General features: G+C 40.0%; 1 protein-coding gene across 1 annotated transcript in view; it reads left to right on the top strand.

Annotated features, from left to right (window-relative positions):
• Positions 1-22,528, top strand: part of LOC135466772 (neuroendocrine convertase 2-like) — a 29,228-nt gene extending 6,700 nt beyond the window's left edge. The window contains exons 2-11 of the mRNA XM_064744442.1: positions 8,296-8,400; positions 8,684-8,839; positions 10,904-11,012; positions 11,291-11,328; positions 14,145-14,310; positions 14,855-15,246; positions 15,920-16,020; positions 16,444-16,677; positions 17,077-17,241; positions 17,682-22,528. Coding sequence (XP_064600512.1) covers positions 8,296-8,400; positions 8,684-8,839; positions 10,904-11,012; positions 11,291-11,328; positions 14,145-14,310; positions 14,855-15,246; positions 15,920-16,020; positions 16,444-16,677; positions 17,077-17,241; positions 17,682-17,967 — 1,752 coding nt within the window. The 3' untranslated portion in view covers positions 17,968-22,528. The remainder of the gene's footprint in view (positions 1-8,295; positions 8,401-8,683; positions 8,840-10,903; positions 11,013-11,290; positions 11,329-14,144; positions 14,311-14,854; positions 15,247-15,919; positions 16,021-16,443; positions 16,678-17,076; positions 17,242-17,681) is intronic.
• The last annotated feature ends 4,260 nt before the right edge of the window (positions 22,529-26,788 follow it).

The following is a 26,788-nucleotide window of genomic DNA, read 5'->3' as shown; positions in this document are numbered from 1 at the left end:
ATATTTTAATTTTGCGACTACTCAAGCCTCTGGCGCCATAATCATAATACCTATATTGTGTTAAAATGATAAGGAGAATTCTGCTTGTGTGTTTCTTTATGCTTCTTTATGTTCCGTTTTTTGTACCTATTATCTCCCTTCATCGACTCCTTGCCTTAACCTTTTCCACTCGTTCCCATTTCCATGAAATCGGTTTCTGCATCCGTCATCTGTGCAAAAGTCTTACCCACTCAGTCGTATTTATGTCCATCTTTGTTTGTGTTCTAAAATTCTTGATGTTGGCCTCCAGCTGCACCTTATGTCGGCCGTAATATAGTGTAGACGTTCAAGTTTTATATTCCGTTACCGTGCGAGCATTTAGTTTATATGTCCGCGGCCGTCTAATCGCTCTGTCCTTCACTAGTCCTGTGCTGGGTATTGCGTTATCAAAACCTCTGTGCAACTTGTTTTTCGTTTATCTTGAACATGTTTTATTTTTTTCTCTTTTCCTTGGGTAAAGACGATTGCAATATCTACAATTCTGTCTATAACCGAAATCGTAGATCAGCAACTCCTTCATTTCCCTTTGTGAAAAGCAGGTGCTCTACCGTTCAAACGAATAAAGCCTCGAAAGGGTAAGCTTCATGCATAGAGAGGATGATGTTAAGCAATCCTTGGTGCCTGGAGAATTAGCAACGTTGCAGCTACCTGACAAGAATCTTAATTCGTTCGGACAAGGTCACAAGTTTAACACCATTCTCTCCAGAGTTTCTGGAGATGCGACTGTTTGTTGACCGCTGTGTTCGGAACCGCTTTTGGAACCGAACATTCATCAATTGAGTAACCTGACTCAGAAAGCGCATGAGTATACAGAAGTCGTAGACTGCACTGCGGACTTCAGTTACAATCGTTATCAATCACTACGCTTCCAAATATTCACTTTTCTGGGGTTACTTCTTCTTCATGAGCTTCATGTTGAAATGGCCTTTAGAATAGTCTGACTTAACATTAACTTCTCTAGTCAGCAAAAAATTATTAAATAAGTTCGCCGATATTGCAAATGCTTTGGAAACGCAGGCAGACTTGCGTTCTTTGAGAGACAATGATCAAAATTCACGCTGATTTTCTACAGTCATTCATCCCATGACAATTACAATTTACGAGCCCGGCCCACCGCTGAGGCACCATGTTGTTCGCATTGGTCCGCCTACCCTCAGGTACAGGCGTCTGGTGCGAGTATGGCGCCAAACGCATTGTTATGTCTTTCATAACTTCATAGTTTATTGGCTCTTCACTAATATGACATTCTCTTCACTATTATGACATTCTCTACATGTCCTAATCAAGCTTGACAATAAACGATTGCCAATTTGTTGCCCACGTCTCCCTGTGTGAGCTCACGATAATGGTACTGGGGTAATATGTGTACGTGCCTTTTTCATTTGTCGAACCAAATTCGTCGGTATAGACCATACCAGCACAAATGTTATGATCTTATTAGGCTTCATAGTCACATACTCGAATACCCAGCCTCTCGTTAATGTGAATTTCAATGAAAGTACTCCAATGGTAAGAGCTGATCCATTTTCTTGACTGAGCCCCACGATGTTGAGAATTATAAACCCCGAAGACGGCATTAGAACAGGCAAGCGTGACCTCAGCCGCGGTGAGGAACTGTACTTAGAGTATACCTCATGCAGAAAAACACGATAGCCTGTCACTTGTCCATAATGGATGTATGTTTGATTCACCACATTTCCCAAATGAACAGTTAAACAAGTGTTATTGTGAAAGCAGAAAATAGTACAGGCCTAGTAGCGTATTGTGTGCTTTTAAGAAAAAAAATCAGTGCTGTTCGCCGGTAACTGGCCTGAGTAGGCATATAAACATCATGACAATCCGTGCATTGAAAAATAGACATCAGAAAAGCAATCTAAATCACAACATATACTTAACCTATACACTGTAAATGTATGTATGAGGTGATGCAGATAGCGATGTCGTAGCATATGCCATATAACTGATAGCAAATATTTTAAATGTACAAACGACCAAGTTTGTAATAATAAAGACAGCTCAAGACGACCTCAAATGAGAGAGCAGAGTCCTGACCGTTACTATAACATAAGCCAGCCCTAATGCCAATCGTGTATGGTATAATGACAACCCTAAGGCTATTAATCAGTTTAACATGGCGTTTGAAAAGTGGTGCCGGAGGGTGGACAATCTGGGACTGACCTGTGCGTGGTATCCCATGACACACAGTTACTTACAGACTAGGTAGAATCGGCGCTTCCCGTATGTATGATCTCTGTGTTGTAAATTTTACCATTGTCATGATCAGATAAAATTTACTTTGAAATGAGGTTAACAATAACCTGAGAAAAAATGTCATGATTGGTGACGGAATTCACATCTGATAAGGATGTTCCTAAATTCACGGTGAGCAAGACTTGGTGGTCTTTTCGTTTTGTAACCTCCACGAGATTATTGCCTGGAGGCTAGTTTTTCTAGAGGCCAACCTGACGCTGCCTGTTTACGTGGTATTGAATAACAAGACTGTGTTTTCCGCTTGCTCCGTTGAGATGAGGCTCAGTTTACTTTTACAGAAAATTGATTTGGCTTCTTCAAACTCTTTATTGTCGTGCACAGGTTTAGCCCATGCCGGCAAAACATAATATGCTTTCAAGACTTTCTTCGCACGGCTTCCGTTCTCCGGCAGAGAGCGACGTGCCTTCGGTTCTCTTTCTCACTCGTTTTGTAAGTGAACAAATTTAATTATGATTGGTGAGTAACTGTTGCATTGAGACGTCGGCTGTTTCCTCTCGGTGGGTATCGACAATAGCCCCGTGTGTACAATTGCCTCCCCTTCGACCAACGGCAGTCTCCCGAGAGGCCCCTTCTCCTCGCTGCTGACGTCACCAGCACCTTTTCTCACATCCCAGCCAGAAAGGACTGTATTGACAGTTTTGCCAGGAACCCATACAGCTTTATTGATTGGCCGCTGACTCGTTCGCGGAGCCTGAACAGGGCTGTCGTATCGGGAATGATAAAAAGCACATCAGTTAACATTACTGTTTTTGCGTACCCTGAAAACCAAAACCTCATGCTGACCCAACCTTTGTCCGATGACAGGATAAGTTTACAGCAGAGATTAGTAAAACCTCCGTCAGGCATCTGGAAAGAAAGATTAGTAACCTTTGGAAACGGTAGAAATACACACGGTAGACCAGTATGCAGTTTCCAACACAATTCGGGTAATTTCGGGTCAAGGAAACCACGACTATGTTCGGAAAGCAAATGATAGATTTGATACACAGATATCGTATTTACTTAAAGGATGTTTTTTTAAACACATATGTATACAGTTCAGGTTACTAAGATACACGTAGAAGGAGATAAATAACATAAATACCACAACGTTAGTGATGAAGCTGATAACACATATACCATAACGCTAGTGATGAAGCTGAAAACATATATACTACAACGTTAATGATAAAGCTGATAATACATATACCACAACATCAGTGATGAAGCTGAACACGTATATACCACAACGTTAGTGATGAAGCTGATAACACATATACCATAACGTCAGTGATGAAGCTGACAACATACACACCATAACTTTTGCGATGAAGCTGAAAACATATCTACCACAACGTTGGTGATCAAGCTGTGGCACATTAATTAAAGAACAACCGGATGATTATGAACGTGAATATGACTTTTTATTTTAGTTTATTTTGTTGAATTTCAGTCACAAATAATAAGTAAGAAACCTCTCATAGCTTAACATTTTGGCATAGGAGTTGAACCAGAGATTAATTTAAGACTGAACTAAATTATCATTTGATTTCTGTTATATTAGACTGGTACTAAGATATAAGCCTGACTTGATTTTAAGTATTGGTTTACTTTTGAATAATTCAGTTTCCCCGAATTTACGCTGGTAAGGCGCAGTCCGATTGGTCAAATTTTTGCGTTTATACTCCAATAAATTGGAGAAAAAAAATGAAGTCACTCACGTAGGGCTACTTTTTCTAAGAATAGAACTGAAAGAGACTAAAGGCACTTCATGTAAAATGACAAACAGAACACTACAAATATATCTGCTTTCGTGTGTATTATATTCACATTCATAAACAGGAGCGTCAGTTAAAATTTTGTGTATACTCTAGGATGAATTAACACGGTTTAAATCGTAGTGCCTACCTCAGTATATGAGCTTGATCACATGCACGCACTGAAGTGCTGAGTCAGCGAGTTCATATGTTTAGCCGAGTGCGAGTGCTAGACAAAACAAGCAAGTTTGATCAAAATCGCTTCCCAACTGATGTTTAAAATACACAATGTTGCTCTTGGACAACCAGTGTGTTTGAAATACTGAAATATCATCCATATGTTACAACAACACGTGTATTACAACCGGCATGACGAAGTCACCTCTCGCATATCCTTGGCTACCCTTGGTCTAACGCTGTAACTTCTTGGAACAAAGGGCCACGGTCGACTAAATTGCTGGTATATCGTCTTAAGCATGAACAGTTACAACATAAGCCTGAGGAAAACGTTACCAGTTACGAGTGACCATGTGTCAACTACCACACTGTCGTGGCTGCTCTAGTTTCACTCTAAGCTGTAAAAGCTAGCTATTTCTTAAAAGACATACAATGTCTTTTACAGACTGAATCGGTTTGGGGGCAATTTTAAACATTGGCCGTCGAGTGTGGAATCTTGACGCTTTTAATACCGGAACACCCCGTTCTACAGTGATGAAGACGTTTGAAAACAACAGACTGATAGTCCTGTTTAGCATATAGCTCCTTTGCGTGCGAGAAACTGAGACAGACTTCTCTATTTCGGCCATACATTATACAAAGGCCATTCCGGTGTCAGTTAATATGAAGAGAATTCCCACAGGTGGTCTGCCATTACCACAGCCGTGCTGACGGGGCTGGGCAAGTTTAAGGCATAATTATCACTGTTATTTCACCAAAGAGAACTGCCTTTGGCTGCCCAGCACTTCACCATATTGCTTTCTGTGAAATGGCAGCGCAGCTGATAAGAGTACGTTGATGTCAAGCATGCGGGGTTGGAATTGTGATGGAAATGTTGTTTCGCTGACAACTCTCTGCCAATGTACTGTTATCTGGAGACCAGAGACAACATCGCTCAATGTAAACGCATTATTACAGAGCTGTGAAGGAAGTCCTATGGGTAGCAGTAATGGTGGACTTCTCATGCTTTGGGAGAACCACAGCAGATAATTCACCCGTCCCATGGCATCTCCAGACCTCCTGCTGGCCCCAGAAATACTGAGTGGCGATATAAAGCTAACTTAAGGTCATTCATTACCTCAACATGTCTTTTGTACTAAAGCTGCTAAGGTCGACGGTATACCGTTAACACAACACCACTGTGGGACAGATATTTCACACTTTCCTGTCTTATTTCATTATTCGGTTGTTTTAGCCATGTTGATAGTATAAGACATGGTAATCAAATGGTGTCAGTAGTACAGAATAACTCTTTCTAGGCCCCGTGTTTAAAGGCACGACTCTCAACGCCTCTGGCGTTATATATCAGTATCTTGGAATGATCTTACACCTATTATGCTGAAATATCCATCTGTTTAGCTGAACTTAACTACCTAATTATATCATATTTAACTAAATAGCACTTTATCTTCACGGAAACAAAAAGTGGTAAACTAAACGAAGTTCTCTGATACCAATACACGAGAATCGATGTACTAAACACATTTTGCCCTCAATCAGCCGATACAGCATGGAGTGCTCGGTCCGTTGCGTGTTGAGCTTGTAAGTTTGCATGAACACAAATTCTCTAATAGGCTTTCATGAATCTCTCCGAACAGCTAGGACTCATTCCTCGATAGTGTATGTGGGAAGCAATTTAACAATATTTGCACTCATAAATCGACTCATAAATCGACTAACAGATTTAATGGTTTCCAAATGGAATGGTCATGTCAGTTATGTAGATAGATGCGGATGCATCCGTTCACGGTATTGTTGTTACTCTTAAAAGGATACAATTGAGGAACACCGCTTCTCCACTGTTCACAAATGTTTGAAAATTCAAAATGTTACATGGTTGAAAAGGGGTTCTTTATACATCAGCAATAAAGTTTTTTTTCAAAATAGCTCCATGTATTTGAGAAAGCCCTATGAAAATAGTCGTGCTACAGCTGACGCCTTTTGTATGCAGATCAGTCATGCTGTTCAATTTCAGTATTTTGGAAAATTACTTATATCGGGTTTTTCCCGTTTCCACAGGCATTTCTAACACTTCACTGGACTTAGATGGTATTTGCTGGCTTGCGGTGTGTTTGAGTTGTGAGCATTACTCTGCACGAATACTTTTGATAAACGCATCGTTGAAAATATCGTATATTTAGTATAAGATGAAGAAATCTGTTCAATTTTCCATGTATAACAAAATCATTTTTTAGTGCCATGTGCGTATGGCGCGCTTCTGGTGTTGTTGTGCTCCAAGTAGTGCACAAGTAGTGCACAAGTAGTACTGACACTCTCGCTCTCAAAAACCAGACGTTATACCTGGCCTGGGAATGATTTGTCAATTGCTGCCCAAGTTATCCGCTGTAATCGGTTGTATTTCCATGTGCTGGAAATAGATAAGCCACACTTTATTTCCTAAGTTTATGGATGTAGTCATATGTACAATAATTAATTAGACTTGCCATATTCACTTGTTTGTGTACTTGATCAGACTCAATTGCCCCCAGCTACCTATATTCTCCCGTTCCTACTCCATTTTACTGACGTATTACTGAGTGCTGCACGTCATTGTGGAACTACATAGGGACAACACTGCCTAGATATAACCTATAAAGCTGTCAACCTCTGTCAGCCTCATTCAAATGTAATTATACATCAGTATTGTTTCTCAGTTATATAACTCAACTGTGTTATTGGTAGGGAATCAGGCTTCCGTTATTGGAGTTAAGTATGCGTACCTTAAATCCATACCAATCATTGACGGGAATTATACTTCTCCTGGTCGATTCCAACAAGACATCAACACTATTACCTTATCAGGAATGTAGATTTTCAGACATCCAGGATAGTGTACAGGTTTACAATAATAAACCTTTTTCGTAAAGGTTAAAAATCCATCTCTTAACCGCAATTGAGGACTCCGATTTAACCTATCACACACGCCTGGGACACGGTGTTGAAAAAATGTTAATAAGCTTGTGCAAATGTACCTCAACATGGTAAAATTTGTTCACTCATATAAAACTGTGTGGTATTCAAATTCGGTCACTATATACCAGCTCCTGTTGTCTCATTGTTTTAAGCTGTATAGACCCATACTTGTATATACTTCAACCATGAACGTGAACCATGAACGTGAACGGTGTTCACCATGAAACTTGTACATACCGCTTTGTTCACTTTGTTTTTGTATGTAGCTTCAATATGAATTGGAATTCTTTTTGTTTAACACCTTACTATGTTGAATGCGCTACATTGTCGCCGCAACGTCGGTAAATAATATACATTGCCTAGTAGAACAGTTTTATAGTGTTATCTTTTATAGTATTACTTTATCGATTTACAGGGGACTTACTATTACATCAGATACCTGTGTGGACTCTAAATCTTAAAATTTAACTTTTTACATATAAAATTACCTCTTCGTAAAGATTGATCTTTCCTACGGGTTTAAAACAGATACGTGCACTACAAGATTTACCATCGAACCTTACTCCATACGTATTTTGTAAGGATTTCAGTATTAACTAACCCTTCTGCAAAGCAATGTGTGTGTCAACATACTTATGACTGTAAAATTGTTAAGTGCTAAGCAAAACCCCAAGCATATCTACATACATGCCTATACTCTTCCTTGTGTAAGGCAGTCTTAACCTACAGCTAAAATGCCGAAGTGGGCGGTTTTGTGTCTGTGGAAATGATTTGTTGAATAATTCAAGACAATCTCTTTAATAAACGTGACTATTTGATCATGCCTAAAGTGCATGGGCGTAGCCCGTTTAAAAACAAGATTACCGCTGTGCTGTGGTGTTATGTAACAATCAAATAAATGAATAAATCAATAAATAAATTCCACTACATGTGCTGTGACAAATCTCTATGTCAGTGATAAATAAGATTAATACGTTGTTCGCTGAATGTAGTTTTCTTTCAGCTCAATTTTAATCATCAAAGTGACTTTAAAGTTTTTATTATTGCAATAGATATGATGCTTTTAACCCCCTGCTGATTATGACTTTTAGAACTTGATTTCCAATTTTTGTCGTTTCAGGTGCTGGGATCAAATCGTGAATTTCATTTCACACACCCAGCGGTCTCACATGCGCGCATGCGCCGAAGTGTCCATCACACACGGATACTAAAAGCACACCCAATGGTAAGAAGAAAAATCTGAAAGCTTGTGGCCCTTTAATCCCTTAAAAGCATTAAGCTGTGATAATTTGGTCACCACGAGGCATATTAGCGAGCAGCCGCAGTATAGGCATGATTCATAATCTAATTTATAACAATCTCGTTGCCTTATTTCTCTTTGAAATCAATGCTATTAATGCTTGGAGCTAAGGAAAATCATCAACAATTGAAAATAGACAAAAATCTGTTTAAGGTTTTGCATATTTCTGTCAAACAGCGTCAACTTTAATCTCTATTGTTATTTTCAGGTGAAGCGCGCAATTCAGCAAAGTGGCTTTGTTCGTCACAAAAGAGGATATAAACCAATCCAAGGTGTACTTTTAAAAGATATAAACGATTTCTCCGACTTACAACTGAAGCAAGACGAGCCCACAGATCCTCTATATAAAAAAGAATGGTATTTGGTAAGCACTACCGCCTATCCTTGAAAATCTGTGATTTATATGTGCGTCTTGGGAGAGCGGTTTTGATATATGACACAACTGAACAGGTGGGAAAAATAAATTTTAGAATTGCAGACAGTTTTTGAAAAACCACCATCAACATTTTTTTAACTTCTGAAATGTTTATTTGGGGTGTGCGACAAAAAATAAATTGGCCCAATTTGTGTCAGCCTTGAGCTTGAGCGAGTCTCCTTGCAGCGCTTTACCATCCTCTACGAACGACATGTAGTTTGTTGTTGTGGTTATGCCTAGCCTAAAGCATCATGAGGGTTACACAACAACCGCATGGGATGAGCAATTACGCATAATTTGTTGTTTTAAATCTCTCAGGTAGACAAGAGTGACATTAACATTAACCCTGAACCCCTGAAGCTGGGGTGTAATTTCATGTGGTTTAATAGGGTGGATACAGCAACCCTAATAAATGGAATACAAACATTCTATTCTGGATTGTAAAACGGTATCTGTAAATATGCCAATGGTGTCCTTGGGGTTACAAAAGATGAAGTGTTTGGAGCTGGTAAATCCCATATTCCTCCATAGCAACACCTTCACTTGTCTCCATGATAACAACTTCCTGTAATTGTAGACTAGTATTTACTAGGATTCCATGCTGTGGCTCTCAAATTGAAAATTCCATCTCTCATTCCGAAGTTTTCCACAGGGCTGGCCTTAGCTCACAATGAGCTCGACTCGCGGAAATAACTTGCCACATGGTGGAAGCTTGAACCAAATTCATATGTTTAAGGGTTTAACACTTTCGTTTTGGTGTTTGTTGTGTAACCCGATGCGGCTGAACCTTGTTTCGTCCCGAGTCAAATCCCGAGAATGCCGAGATTTTTTTTTGAGGTACGAAACTGGATTCAGCGGTATCGGGTTACACAACAAACACCAAAACGAAAGTGTTAAAGTCTATTATACTCCAAAAAAGTTTTTAAAAAAGCAGCAAAAACCAATTATTTCATGCAGCTTTTCGCTGCCGTTCTGTATCACTCCCTCTGCAGAGGTCATGCATTTTAGACCAATCAACGGCAGGCTTAGGCCACTGCAATTGACCTAGATATTTCACAGCTACGTATGTAGGTTGTCGTGTCGTATTGTTTAGTGACGTAGAAATGTAAAAGTTTACTGTACATGTATTATGACGTCATACCACATAGTTCATATTGGAATGTCATGAAACAAATGTTCTTTATCCACGTTAAACTATCAAAAATGTAAAAACAGAAGCTGATTTAAACTGTGTAAACTGTGCGAAGTAACACTATTATCACTGAAGGGAACTCCGATAGTTCGCCCCTATATAGATCTTAAAAGCAAATCTAACAAGTAAACAAACTCAAATTCTTGTATTTGTAGGCATAAACAGTATGAACTGATATAACTAGGGAGGTAAACATACCGGCCATTGTTTTGCGTGACACTCTCGATGTTGTTTGAAAGGTCATCTCTATTTAATATGTATATTTGCACACGGCCTGCAGCTGGAATCGGGGTTGAATATTAAGTTTATAATTGGAAAAAGCAATAACTTGTTTGTGCGCATAAACATTGCAAACATGTTAATATATTTTCGTTTATAAAACATCATGTGCTTGAATTAATTTGATCTCTAAATCAAAATACATTCCAAGCCACTGTAAATTCTTTTCAGTGTATAGATATTGTTGTTAATCTAATGAATATGTTTGCAGTATGTAGAGTGAAGGTGACTTAGAATACTTTCCGAGACTGAAAGATGTCTAAGTCATAACCTAGAAAATTACCCCTTTAAATTACCCTTGAAAATGTCCCAACAGTGGATAAATGTCAAATGACATAGGGCCTAAGTGGTTTATATGGTATATACTGAGTAGCTACTGCCCCACCATATTATGCTATGATGAGTCCACCCATGGACAAATAAAATCGGGCAGGGCTTGTAATCACCTATTCTGCCGAATGCCAGACACCCTGCATAGAGAACTGAAATAGAGACATGGAGAATTTGACCAAGAATCATTCCCTCGTTTGTTTATTTTTCAGAAAAATGTAGGCCAGTCTGGTGGAATCCCAGGTTTGGATTTAAACGTCTTAAGCGCTTGGGAACAAGGGTTCACCGGCAAAAACATCACCACAGCAATAATGGATGACGGTGAGCAAACTTTCACGCCTTGTACACATGACTCGGACCTTGTGTCATTAATTACATTCTTGTGTTGACACAAAATCTTTCCACCGGAAATGAAGTGAATATCTAATTAACTTCTACATTGAAGTTGCCTTGACAAGTTAATGGGACGAATTATATGTTGAGATTTGTTGAGAGAGAAATTTTAAAACCCTCAATCAAAATTTCTTTGAAGTTTTAAAGAACCCAGTATATGCCCAATTATAGATGATTATTGACCTATTATCAAATTTCGCCAACAGGTATTGACTACTTACATCCCGATCTTAAGAACAATTTCGTAAGTATTGAAGGACATCACATGTCGAGTTGTTTTGTGTTGTACTCTTCTATTATGGTAGGCTGTATTATGTATGTATGTATGTATGCATGCTTGAGGTTTTACTTCATACTTCATAATATTTCAGTCATATGACGACGAGGAGTCATTACGTATCTGTACATATACGATGCCTTCCTGTGGCAGGGCGAGTCGTCGTTGCCAAAGTGCTGCCGCCACTGAAGTATCTTGCCGAAGATGATACTCCGTCCAGTCACATTATACGGAGACCGGGCCAATCAGTCTTACGCTTCCTTGCTCTAATCTCTCACTGCTGTGCGCTAAACGAGGCACCAACAAGTACCAGTTTTAATGTCCTTGGTATGACCCGACGCGCTTTCACCATTAGGCCACCGAAGCAGTTTACTGTGTTATGGCATATGCACGCTTTAAGCAATGTGTCGTATATTTCTATTAAATGTACTCTTATTTTGTGGAATTTTGGTGAGTGAATATAGTAGCCAAGCTTCTGAGACCCGTGTTTTTGTATCCTTTTGCGTATACTTTCAGTCACGTATATATACGAGTTGTTTCAATCCTTATATATTTATCCAAATTCAATAAACAATGGTAAACCATTATACATACATTGTGAACGAACGTTTAGCCCATGCAGCATAAACTACATGGTTAAAAATTAGCACCATTTATTCCATATTAATATATGTTTAAACATATACCGTATAAATAAGTAACTATTTCAAAAATGCAGCGATCCTGACCTTTGAACAAATGCAACTATGTACCTCCAAAATGCAGCGAATCTGACGTTTGAACAAATGCAACTATGTAACTTCAAAACGGAGCGAATCTGACGTTTGAACAAATACAAGTAGGTAGCTAACCATTTCATGACGAGTTGCCAGATTCTCAAAGCGCCGTGCCGGTGGACACAATGGTAAAAGTGTAACAATAATATTAACTGCATTGATGTCATTAAAAAAAACCAACAGAATACAGACTGGTTTGATTTGATTTATCATCGGTGATACCCAAACACTGTGAAAAACTAGTGGTTACCGTTAGCTTGTGTAACAGTGTATTAAACGAGGCTCTAAAGCTGGCTGACTAATATTTAGTATTAACACATTTTCTGCCATCTTATTAAACCAAGAGAACCTACAAGCCACAAATGATAAATTGTCGTGTTGTGTGTCATTTCCATGCTCCTTTCTTATCTCAATTACTGTTTTAGCATTTGATTAGCAGCTTGCCATTCTGAGAGTTAGCCATTTATACTCATTGGTGTTTAGGGTTGTAAACTTATTTTTTTTTACTTATTTGACGGTGGTATGGTTTATGACTTGAGAAAACCGGACTACCGGAGGCCAGGGGGAAACCAGAGGATTGTCACATAACAATACGGCCAAATTCATGGCCTAAAGACAAGGTGATACAATCGGAAGCTCACGGGTTAAGTGTTCGGGGTTAAAAATTATTCCACTCAGCCAGCGATCGAGGGCCTAGTTTCGAAAGCAACCCCGTGTCAGACACACGTTATAAAGTAACACTCCGGAAATATTTCCTTTCGCCTAGTGTGTAAAATGTGCATGGATGTAGTCTTGAGGGCCAGTTAACCTCTAAAATGTGCATGGCTGTTGTTTTCAGGGTCAGTTAACCTCTAAAATGTGCATGGCTGTTGTTTTTAGGGTCAGTTAACCTCTAAAATGTGCATGGCTGTTGTTTTCAGGGTCAGATAACCTCTAAAATGTTCAAATACATAATCTGATGAATTTCCCTTTTCTGTCACACTCTGTGAATGTTCTAATCAAACTGTGTGAATGTTCTGATCACACTTTGTGAATGTTCTGATTACAATTTGTGAATGTTCTGATTACAATTTGAGAATGTGAATGTTCTGATCACACTTTGTGAATGTTCTGATTACAATTTGTGAATGTTCTGATTACAATTTGTGAATGTTCTGATTACAATTTGAGAATGTGAACGTTCTGATCACAGTTTGTGAATGTTCTGATCATACTTTGTGAATGTGACTGTTCTGATCATACTTTGTGAATGTGAAGGTTCTAATCACACTTTGTGAACATGAATGTTCTGATCACACTTTGTGAACATGAATGTTCTGATCAAATTTTGTGAATGTGAACGTTCTGATCACACCTTGTGAATGTTCTGATAACACCTTATGAATGTTCTGATCACGCTTTGTGAATGTGAATGTTCTGATCACACTTTGTGAGCATGAATGTTCTGATCACACTTTGTGAGCATGAATATTTTGATCACACTTTGTGAACATGAATGTTCTGATCACACTTTGCAAATGTGAATGTTCTGATCACACTTTGTGAACGTTCTGATCACACTTTGTGAACGTTCTGATCACACTTTGTGAACGTGGATGTTCTGAACACACTGTGTGAATGTGAATGTTCTGATGACTTTTACCTCTTCATGAAGATTGGACCAGCGGAACGGAACAGCGAACAGGTGTATATTAATCAAGAAATTCTAGCCTGTTTTGTTGAGAATGCCAGTTCATGGGAGAGTCAGTTACTTACTGCGTCTTTTATAACCATTCCATCGATTTTTTACATACATTGTATTCCCGTGAGAGCAATGTGCAGTAAGCTCGGAAATATTTTTCTCCGAGATCTGCTGTTTAATCCATGTCTAATGAATGGAAGTAATGTCTTTCAACAACAGAGGTAATCCATGCAGTGGTTTTCTTATACATGAGGAAAAGATGAGCAAAATACCATTATTTGTCGGAGTTTGAAGCTTTAAATGTTTATTATCTTTATTATTTGCAGAACGCCAAAGCAAGTTACGATTTCAGCAGCAATGATCCTTTTCCATATCCTCGATTTACCGACACCTGGTTCAACAGTCACGGCACCCGCTGCGCAGGCGAGGTGTCGGCCGCCAGAGACAACGGCAAATGCGGTGTGGGTGTGGCTTATGATTCCAAAGTTGCGGGTAAGCTCATACTATAGTGTAACAAAATATTAAAATAATGTAAATTTATACCTGGATAATAAATAGCGCATTATTCTAGTGATCTGAACAATATATAATGCACAAACGATCTACATCAAATATAGCTGGTATCTCATTTGCCATGCAATGTCACGATACAGAAAAAAAACACACACAAAAATAGTGTAGATTCAAACGACTTCGGTATAATTTGAGGTACTGAAACTCAATTTTGGCTGGAATTGTCGCCTACGCTCACCAGTTTTTATCAGCTTAAAAATTTATTACATGTTCTGTTTCCAGGAATCCTGTTAGGCTTTTTATTGTTCTTATTCGTGCTATGCCCTAGGGGAAATCCCGCTGAGCTCCCGAGTTGTGGACCATTTTGCTTAACTTGACTTTAGGCAAAACTTGTGTTTTTTACAATCGTTTCAGCAACAGTTTTAAACAGTGTTTACCCGATTTTTTTGCAGTTCACTCTTGCTACATTAATGAAGTGAAATAATTTGAAATCGGTAATAAAAGAAAAAAATACGTTTTTCAGGGTTACGCATGTTGGACCAACCATTCATGACCGACCTGATTGAGGCAAACGCCATGGGCCACATGCCAAATGATATCGACATCTACAGCGCTAGTTGGGGCCCAACAGATGACGGTCGCACCGTAGACGGTCCGCGAAACATGACCATGAGGGCTATCGTAAAAGGTGTGAACGAGGGACGTCAAGGACTTGGTAACATCTATGTGTGGGCGTCCGGTGACGGCGGACCGGATGATGACTGTAACTGTGACGGGTACGCTGCGAGCATGTGGACGATCTCCATCAACTCGGCCACCAATGATGGTCAGACTGCTGGCTATGACGAGTCCTGCTCCTCTACCCTCGCATCGACCTTCAGTAATGGCAAGAGCACCTTCCGCGATGCCGGCGTGGTAAGTGGAAGCAATCTGTTTATATTAAACTCACTTACACACATGCACATTTACTCATTTACACACAATACCAGCATCTCGTTTCCACGCAACCTATTAAATGGACTAAAAACTGTGTAGAGCATGTACGCAAAAAAAAAAGAAAAAAAAACAACAACATTAAACCAATGGCAATGACATTCGTCGTCCAGGAATATATTTCATAAACATTAATCCATTAAACGAATATAACCAAGACTAGCGACAACACTGGCTCCACTGGCACCGTATAATATCCCACAACAACTTTCGTATGTTCGAATCTCACTCGAGCCAATATTTCGCTGGTCCCGATTTAATTTACTGTTGTATATTAGAAATGATATATCTTCCAAGCCAATGTCAGGAAAAGAAAAGATTGTAGAACCACATAGAAGAATACATAGAGGCTGGATGACAGAGATCTTTTGGCATTGAGCTTAGCTCTCTAATCAATATGCTCAGCTTTCAGCACTAGAGGGCATGCCGGAAATCATTGGAATTTCAACCTCCATTCAGAAAGGAAGGTTGAATTTTCTATTTAGAACGCCGAGTGGTAATAGGATTATCTATATTCCTAGTTATTGGATAAATGGAAAGTAGCCTTAGGCAACCGTCCTTCTGACTTTTCTCACTCACCTGTTTATTACCACAGGCCACGACTGATCTGTACGGAAACTGCACGACTACACATTCGGGAACTTCCGCAGCTGCTCCGGAAGCAGCCGGGGTTTTTGCGCTGGCGCTGGAGGCAAAGTACGTAAATTCACATGGTTTATTATAGTGTACATGTATTGCTGTTTCAAATGTTAACAGAACGTCTTAAACCGCGTAGCTGTCTTTGGAAATTGTTCAGGAAATTTTACTGGTAAACAGCCATTATTAAGTACTTCTTTATATAGTTACCTCACGATCACCATTGTGGATCATTTGAATTGGTTATAATGTAAATGTGAGTTGGTTTGGTAATGAATAATCAAAGATGCCAGTAGGTTTATGTACAAGGCTTAAATACCTAGGTTATAATGCATGCAACTACACACCGGAATTAAACTTTAAGTTAGAACCTGAGTATACCTCTGGATATGTATAACCATTTACATACATCCTTACTGCAGGGCCTTTCTAAGTTTACAACATTTTGTTGTGTATAACCTGTGCCGTTTTGCCTTTGTCCAGCCCTCGACTGACCTGGCGTGATGTCCAGCATTTGACTGTGCTGACGTCCAAGAGAAACAGCCTTTTTGATCCGTACGGAAAACATCACTGGAAATTCAACGGTGCTGGCCTTGAGTTCAACCATCTGTTTGGTTATGGAGTTCTGGATGCCGGCTCCATGGTTCACCTGGCCAAGGACTGGAAGACTGTCCCGGAGCGATTCCACTGCACCGCAGGAACCATCTCTGAGAAGAGGTCAGCCTCGCTGATTTCGTACTTGATTCCATTGACCAGTACAAATACTCAATGTACTAAGTCATGTTAGAAAATAAATTCTAGAAATAATTAGAGATTTTTAGCGAACAACACGGCTTTAAATAGAGATTGATTAAAGATAACACAATAGGCACAAACTATTTTGTGTGGCGAGCATAGTGGCGTAGTTATACTATAAATCTTCATCACAGAAAACCTCAAATACCCCCCCCCCCCCTTCTTTTGGAGAGTTAAGGTCGTTTGAGGGTTTAGCAAGAACTCAAGAACTTCAAGTTTACTTCAAGAACTCTTAAAAAGAGTGATGTTCATCTGGTATACCTGGAGCCCTAGCGTGGTTCTTTGAAATTTTGGCTAACACTGGTGAAATTTTGTTGACAGAGCCTTCAGTACCGGAAACCCTGTCCGCTTCCACATCAACACGGATGCCTGTGAAGGGAAGCCCAATGAGATCAACCATCTGGAGCATGTACAGGCCTTCGTCACCCTCAAGTCTTCCGTTCGAGGCCGCGTCGTCATGCACCTCACCTCACCAATGAACACCACGTGAGTAGAAAAAGCTTTACGTAGTGTAGCGAACGTTTGCCATTGAGCTTCAAATCCCTTCCAATTTTCTGACAACATCCATTACGAAGCAGTTTTAACAACATGACTTAAAAAGCTCCTGGAAAACATACCCGAGGCAGGTTACTTGAACTTCCGGAAAATGTCTTGTGCAATGCATTCAGAAGTTATACAAATCAACATAAGGCGTGTGAAACTGTTGCCTGTTACTTCAGGTGGATGTTTATGTTTGCATGCTTAGTCATTCGTAGCCATAGTTGCTATTAATCTTCTGGCATCGACCTGGCCCCGAAGGTTCTGACAATCAGCTAACATTGTCCAACATGATATAAACACAGTGCTGACAGCGATGAGTCATCAGTCCGTAAGGAAATAAACGCAATAATAAATAAAGTAATGAAGCTGTTTTGTTTACACGACAGCTCAATGATCCTGAGTCCACGTCCCAATGATGACGACAGCAAGAACGGGTTCACCAAATGGCCATTCATGACCACCCACACCTGGGCGGAGCAGCCCCGCGGCCGATGGACCCTCAAGATCTCCCTCAACTCCGACAACAACCAGGATCAAGACACCGGCGTTTTCTTTGAATGGAACCTCATGCTGCATGGCACCAAGGCTTCCCCCTACCACAAGCAGGTGGCGGACAACAACGTCCATTCCAAGCTGGAGACCGTGAAACGCCGCACCAAACAATTTATATAAATGGACCTTATCTTCCCATCGGACATTCGCTAACCACAACAACAACAGCAACATGCCGTCGAGACATGATGGTCAGCGTACAACAGTCCCACCTATCCCGAACAAAGCTTTAGACCATGCCATATTCTAATTTTGGGCCGAAACAAAGGTATGGTTTAGCCACATATCTGACGAGCCTTAGCCCAGTGATTGCGGCTGAACTGTTAAAGTGAAATTTCATATGCTTGGTGAAGTTAAACTTAAAGAGAATGTTGATTTAGCTCGCGCATGTACCAAAACTGTTGACTTGGGCGGACAAGGAAGTGTGTTCCACAATAGTCATCCACCGAAATATTTTTGATTATAGTTTATTTGTCTGTGATCAATATAACATGAATTGGTATGAATCATTTTTCAAATTTCCAACCACCGAGTTTACATGGAACCATTTGGTTCTTGACCTCAATGCAAATCTGGTGTCATCTACCGCATGGGAACCAATGAGACTTTTGATATTATTTTACTGCACGCTTGAGGTGAGCAGCGTCCCTACGCAGACGTGACGTACCAAACAGTAATAGACTAGACCGTTAACCTAAACTGAATGGACAAAATCCATGACAAGAATATCATAAAACGCGATGAACACATAAGACAGCATGCCCAACTGATTTGGAGTTGGCGAAGCTGTCTTAATATCTCCAAACCAGAAAATAGGTGTTGAATTTGCCTTTATTTTTCCCTTGGTTGAATCGTTAGAATGTTATGATGACCACACGAATGGAGAGGGATACGGATACTTATTTCACAAAATGTCACGCAAAAACTGAAATGATTCGAGAATAAAGCCATGTATATTTCAAGATCGCAAAAATACGGGGGATTTTCTCCATAACCATAATTCTTTCCTCGTAATGGGAGTAGGACAGCAAGGGAGGGATGTATTTTAGGATTAAGACTTCGAGTTTACCAAGTTAAAAGAATTGTTACTATTGTCAAGCTAGACCTGTAAAAAGGTATAAAAGTTTTTTTAATTCCCATCAGCACTGAGCACATTTTCTTCCAAAAACACAACAAATTAAAGCTTATTAAGGCAGAATGTTTCTCATTTGCCTTACCTCCAAGCCTTGTATATGTAGACAATTTCCACCAACTTTACTGTTAGCTTGTTTTAGTACTTGCTTTTTAAATTTTTAACTGATTTTAGCATTTCTCTTTAATTCCCGTTAATGTTTTTTGTAAGTCTGCGTACGCCTTTTGGGAGCAAGATCGTATGTAAATATTCTCTTCCACTATATCTGACCTACCTGGTGTTATCACAGCTTCGTTTAGGAATGTCCCTGCGTATAAATTTATCACGTGGTGAAATGTTTGTCTGTTGTAAACTTATGTCGATCAGTGAAACGTCTGTACATCTCGTGATAAAGTGATAAACATATGTTTAGAAGACTAGAGCTGAAATACATGCCTCATCTTTTTGGAAAATCTTCGCGTCAGGGATTAAGTGGCATATATCATCAGATGACGGTGTCCCTTCGAGTCGTGACCACAGTAGGGCCTACTACGTGTAGCCCCTTTCTCCTACCCATCTGCCATATACTTGACATTTCTGTTTCCCAAAGTCTACTGCACGGGTAGTGACTTAGGCTTCTCTGTTGTGGGTTTATTGACTGCCTTACATTAATGGCTAAGTGTCGCCGAAATCTTTCTTGGATGTAATGTAAGAAATCTCTAATAAACAGTGCCCAGTGGGATGACCCGAGATTTTTTGACAAGTGTGAGGCATGCCCAACCAGCGTTGCAGTCACTAATCGTCTTGTGCATCCCTATATATACCAAGTATGTTGTAGAAAATATAAACATAGATAAATATAAATCATGGAAAGGATCTAATACCAAGAAAGTACAAACTATTTTTGTAAATAAATGGAAAGAGCGAAAGAGACTTATTTTCAGTACCGTGATTGTATATAATTGTATAGTTCAGTAGCGTAGCTCATAAAATTCGTGTATTGCAAGATTTCTTCGGTTTATGCCTTGGCTGAAACTGGGTGATTTTACTTATAGACCAGCTGATTTTTCCGCAGAGTCGTTCGGAAGGTTTAGCCCATTTGCTTATACAAGCGTTAAAGATAATGTTTGTCAAAGGGAGTACATTACTTCTGACTTTCCAAGTACGCAGTACCGCAGGCCACATTTTTTTTCATATACTCAACACTTCACTACTTTGGGTCACCAGTAATTCACCTGGAAAATATGAAGTTGATCGAGTGAAAGGAGGTGAAGAAAAGACACAGGCCTACATGTGCATACATGTATACATAAGCCGACATGTACAGAAATTTTTTTTCTTTTGTAGTTATCGGCCTTTAGGACTATCCAATATACAAGTAAATGTAGGCCTACATATAAATTGCCCCAAAACATTCTAGAATAAAGTAATAATTTCATCTCTTCATTTGAATGAAGTTAATACATTTATTTCGCATCGACCTGTGTGAGGTTTATTTCAATAACTCACTCACTGACAATTTTAGTCTGTACTTTTCATTCCTTGTTCTTTGATAGCAGGGGTTGCAGTATTATTTTTTCTATGGTAACCTGCATGATGCGACAGGTAAATTTTCTTTTACCTGTTTAAACATTTCTTGGCCCGTACAGACTTGCTAACAACTGCCGTCTGTGGATCAAAAGATGATAAAACGGTTGTTGATATATAGGTTAAATCCAAATGCAGGGCTTACATTAGAAGAGAAGAATTTATTGTTCTGTGCTTTAATTATTGGCAGTATATAATATAAATCTGAAGTATTTCTGTCCATATGTTGCTATCTGATCTCATCATATTTTTTTTATTCCATTGCATTAGCTTCTCTCTTCACAAAATCATAGGTACATGTATATGTCAGAATGATACATTAAAACTGCAGACTGACGATTCGTGAGGAATTGATATCAGACATTGGGAAGCGATATTATGATGATTTTGTGCAAAACAGAAGCAAAACTTGGATTATAGTAATCAAAAAGATCATTTTTAACCCTTTGCTACATCTTCTTCATGGCAAACACTCGAGAATGTCCCAAAGACAAATATCACGGTAAACATTCTCCATGGCTGTGGGTGGTGGCACATGATATTTTGCTGTAGCCTAAAGTTTCTGAAAACTAACACGTGGTGGTGAACGTCGAGCACATGGTTCGCTGTGGAGATTTACTTTTGACTTTGGCAGGACTGTATACAGTACACTCTGTTTTAATTTCAGAAGCCTATCACCTAATTTTTAAGCGTATTTACGCCTGCATTCCCCTTATCTGTAGCACTATACAGTATAGTATCCTCGCTATGAAGTCTGCTTACAGGCTTGCTTCACAGCAAGCAGCAAACTTATAAAGATAATCCTTTAACAAAGTTCTATAGTGTGGGCCTAAATTTTAACACTCACAAAGCTGCTTATATTGGAATCCAAGGCGTAACACCAGCCGGATCTACGTTAAATCTGCCTTCAGTCGAGATGATGCCGTGTGAGACTCTCGGCATGCCAATGAAACTACAGAAACAACATCAGAAATCCTGATATAGACAGTTTAAAATAAAGTTCAAGCTGTAGTGGCGATGGATTTAATTATGGGAAATGTAAGTGCCTTTAGTACTGTATATATAGTGTATACTGACAAAGGCTCAGTCATAATTTGAGGGTTTTGATCGCGATATCGGCCTTTCACTTTGAATTTTCGTATTACTCTTGCATTTAACGTAAGGTATACATAATAGATAGGGAACTCCATTTGCTGAGCTTTAGTGGTGGGGATCGAACAGAACTTAAGTCATAAAGAAAATGTGTCTGCCATATGTCAAAATGGAATCATCGCGATGAAAAGGCTCAGAGCGTTGTTTGGGCTAATGTCCATGATTTGTCGCTTGATTGATCAGTCACGTGATTGTCATCCAAGTGATTGATGTTTCATGTGACTACTTGTCATTGAGAATCGGTTATCACGGTAGCAACAATAACAACGGGTCTATTTTCACTATATGTTATGTATATGATACGTATACAAATTATAAACTCAATTCCAGCGAAATTACAGGAACCTAGTAGAAACTCGTTTTGAAATGAAACTGTTCCGGACACATTTTAGTTTACTGAGTAATAGGCCTACATCTATTTGTATTGAGAACATGTTGTTAATTTGTCGTTGTGGAAACCATACTGTTTTAATTTTAGTCTTGTTGCACGTACCCGCAGCCAATGCAGAGAAACTTCCCTACGAAATAACTTATCGTGTGGTAAGATATCTTCAAGCAAACTTTTCCATTTTACCAATAACATATGTTAGATGCTCTACTGTGAAACTTTATACTGGATCTCTATACGCAGTTATCCACTCCTGTGCAGCGCTCTCCTTCCTTCTTCTTTCGTGTTGTTGCTGTTTTCATAACTATGTATTAAGATATATCTGTTAACTGTTATACCTAATATCTAGCAAGAAAAATGCTACTATATTTAACGTTACTTGTTGTATTGTAAGGCTAGAAATAAAATATGTTGATGACAAAAATGGCTGTGTGGGTGATTGGTTTCGATCTCAAAGATGATGTTCACTGAACAAAATCACAGGCTTGTTTACTTGTTCGTATGTATATTAGTTGAAGCCTGTGTTTAAATCCAAGTCTCGGGAAATCGGACCAGTCGTACCAGTATAGTCCCATCAAAGCCCATTGCGTGATCAAACAGAATTATATTCTATTTTTTTTTTCTTTTGTTTTTGATAAATGGGTGTTAGTTCTCTCTCCTGTAAGTTGGTTAATTTGACTGATACTGCTTTGTACTACATTTAGGAAAACACAACACCAGTAATTCTCCTATCATATTTACCACACAGTGTTCAAACAAGCCGGCTCTGCATCAAGAGTCCAACAGGTCTGTCACATGTCTAAGTTTCCATCAGATTATTGGTGAGGCACAGGGGATGTCCGTGATCCAGAATCACAAAGCCGACAGCCAGCGCCCCGGGGAAAGATACGAGATCAGTGAGACGGAAGTAATCAATTATAGCAAGAGAAAGACACCCTTAAGAGCCAAACGTGACAAGTAAACAAGGATTAACATAGATCAGCCACGTGCTGAAACCAAAACCCTCTCCATTACGCTATATCCAAGTTAAAAATAATCTGAACATTGCTCGAACCAACAGGTCACGACTTGTGACACGCCATTGCATTAGTACTATGTATTTATTCATTTGATAGCTGTTTTACGCCGGGTTCAAGAATATTCCACTTATATGACAACAGTCAGGATTATGTGCACGAAATAAGGCTGATCCCGAAGAAGTCAATGCACCTCGCCAAGTACGGAGAAAACTTCCTCACTGGAATCAACAGCCGTGGCTGTTTTCGGAAATGGAACGAACTCGACGCTAGATTCACTCGCTCGTGTAACGAAAGTGCTGCACGCTAAAAAACACAACTCCATAAAGTGGAGTAAGTTGAATCAACACTCACCCTATCCACTGTAGCTATTGTTAATTATGGCAGTAGGTTTTAATCCAAAATCAATTTTGGAAATTTTGTATGCATTTAAAGGATTGACAAGAATTTCTAGTGATAAGTGATCTGTCTGTCTGTCGGCTCGTGCACCTGCTATAAAACTTAGATGAGGAAATTCCTTGCACTGGACACTTATGATCTCCGTTAACATGTATACAAGTAAAAAAAAACTGTAGACATTAATTGATTAAATGATTGATTACCGTATAACTGAATCTTAACGCCAGTTAGTCCATGCGTGTGTAACACTTCCATTGTGTTGAGAATATACACCTTATATTCGCTCACAAGAGTCTGCTTTCACCTATGTAATAATGGCGGTAACTACCAAATGTGATGAATTGCCTGGAGTGTTTTCCGAGGGACATATCACATGTGTTCGCGGTCCGAGGGACATATCACCTGTGTTCGCGGTCCGAGGGACATATCACATGTGTTCGCGGTCCGAGGGACATATCACTTGTGTTCGCGGTCCGAGGGACATATCACATGTGTTCGCGGTCCGAGGGACATATCACATGTGTTCGCGGTCCGAGGGACATATCACATGTGTTCTCGATCCGAGGGACATATCAATTATGATCTCGGTTGGAGGGACATATCACTTGTGTTCTCGGTCCGAGCGGCATGTACTACCCATCACTTGTGCTCAACTACTCCAATGTTCTGCCGCGGACAAAGGAATCAAATGTTTTACAGGTCACGTCATTACGTGTCATGAAAACTTTCCCATTGATTGGAAGCAAATCCACAATACCCAGACAGGTTTTAAACCCTGTGCACTAATTTACTGGGGACCGTAAAGTGGAATTTAAACGACCATTTCTCAATGGCATTCGTCCAAGCTTCATACAGATGGCTACGGGAAGTGGTGTACAAAACTTTGGCCCATTAACCTTCATAATAAAAACAGATTTAATGGTCGACCAGCTGAGTTGATCAAGCAAAAAAGAGTTCACGACTGTACTGGTTCTGATCAACTCGGAAGTTACTCTTGGGACAACAGATTTTAACAAACAATATGACGCCAGTAAAAAGTGCACAGATTTGACACAAATCGTGCGTTAACAATAGCGCCAAGATACTTGGTGCCTGGTGTGCTGAGGTGTACGTAAATGTCACAGTTCATAAGTGTTTGGAAAAGCCTCAGGTACCAATATTTTATACACGGCCATTTTCTGAGATTGCTCTTTGGCATTATGAATACTAGTAAATGTACACACTATTCGATAGAAAGAAATGTCACCATCGATTTGAATGTCAGAAATACAACAGCAATACAGCTCGAACCTGTACATGCAGAGGCCTTTGTACAAGGACACATGACATATCGAGTGCTTAAGGCCGCAACAGTCTTCTATTATGAAGGTTTTTATTAAAATACATATATACTTTATGACGAGTCAAATAACTATTATATATGTATAAGGAAGACATATATATGCATAAGGAAGGTAGATAATCATTGTCTAGTCCCGTCACAACATAAATCACTGGCAAAGGTTTATCTCTGATGCAACTTCATTAAAACACAATTTCACATGGTCAGTATATGTCGAGGTACCGTTGAATGGCAACTGAATCGTGTTTACTATACCGACTCACTATTCACACTGAAGATTACAAGGGTTTATGTTGACCAGAAGAGGCACATGTGCATTGTGTGACACGAACATGTGACAACTGTCGAAAGAAATGCTCCAGCGTTCTAGACTGAATAAACTAATTAGTCCGGGATTATATGGCTTACATGAGTCTAGGGACACATTTAAAAGCAATAGCGGCACAAATCTGTCCAGAAAAAGCGGTGCTACAATCGATGATTACATGTCGATAATTACATAAAACGCCAAAGGCTGAAGCCAGATCTATCACCCCAAGTACTTTCGAGTCTGTGGTCGCCTAGAAACACAATATCGCGATACTTGTGTAAACTGACAGAGACCCGATAATTCTCTTGTCCAAACTGAATGTCTGTCTAGTCGGTGGTGGAAGGATCATGAGCATTTTTGTCCCCCGGTAGGATTAGGAATTTAGGGAAGATAACGATAAAACCAGAAGCTTACTCAGACGCAGGGAACATGGCGATATCATCAACCTTACAACTGCATCTCAACGGACTGCCAAGGACGGCTTGAGCCATAAACCCCACATGGACTCATTATATTTGGTACGGAGATTCGTGCCAGACGGCTTGAAACAACAATTACTGTTACGATGACCAATCACATTACAATAATATACTTTAGAGACAAGAGTCAGTTCGCAGTATTTACAAGATCCCGCAAAAGTGTAGGTTGTCCTGGCACTCAGTCCCCATGTTAAAATACAGCATGTCAACAAGGTTATAAACTGCACAATATTGACAGACAGGATGTCACAAACTGAACTGACCGGCAGTCAGGCACACATGCGGAGTGACCGACAGGGAGACAAACATGCAGTCTGACCGACAGCCACACACACATGCAGACTGACTGACAAGCAGACAAACATGCAGACTCATGCGGACTGACGACAGGCAGACACACATGCAGACTGACCAACAGGCAGACACACATGCAGACTGACTGACAGGCAGACAAACATGCAGACTGACCGACCGGGAAACATACATACAGACTGACCAACAGGCAGACACACATGCACACTGACGGACAGGCAGATACACATGCACACTGACTGATAAGCAGACACACATGCAAATTCACTGACAGGCAGACACACATGCAGACTGACGGACAGGCAGACACACATACAGGCTGACCGACAGGCAGACACAAATGCAGACTAACCGGCAAGCAGACACACCTGCAGGCTGACCGACGGGCAGACAAACATGCAGATTGACAAGTAGGCACATATGCAGACCGACTGACAGTCAGGCACACATGCAGACTGACTGACAAGGAGACAAACATGCAGACTGACCGAGAGGCAGACAAACGTGCAGACTGACCAACAGACAGACAGACCTATAGTCTGACTGACAGGCAGACACACATGCAGACTGACCGCCAGGGAGACAAACATGCAAACTGACTGACAGGCACACACACATGCAGACTGACATACAGACAGACAAACATGCAGACTGACCTACCGTCAGGCACACATGCAAACTGCCTGACAAGCACACAAACATGCAGACTCATGCAGACTGACGACAGGCAGACAAACATGCAGACTGACCGACAGGCAGACACACATGCAGGCTGACTGACAGGCAGACAAACATGCAGACTGACCGACAGGGAGACACTACATACAGACTGACCAACAGGCAGA

This window comes from Liolophura sinensis, chromosome 6, assembly GCF_032854445.1.
Source record: "Liolophura sinensis isolate JHLJ2023 chromosome 6, CUHK_Ljap_v2, whole genome shotgun sequence".
NCBI classification, from domain to species: Eukaryota; Metazoa; Mollusca; class Polyplacophora; order Chitonida; family Chitonidae; genus Liolophura; species Liolophura sinensis.
Note: the sequence above shows the minus strand (reverse complement) of the source record. Positions and strands in the feature narration are given on the sequence as shown.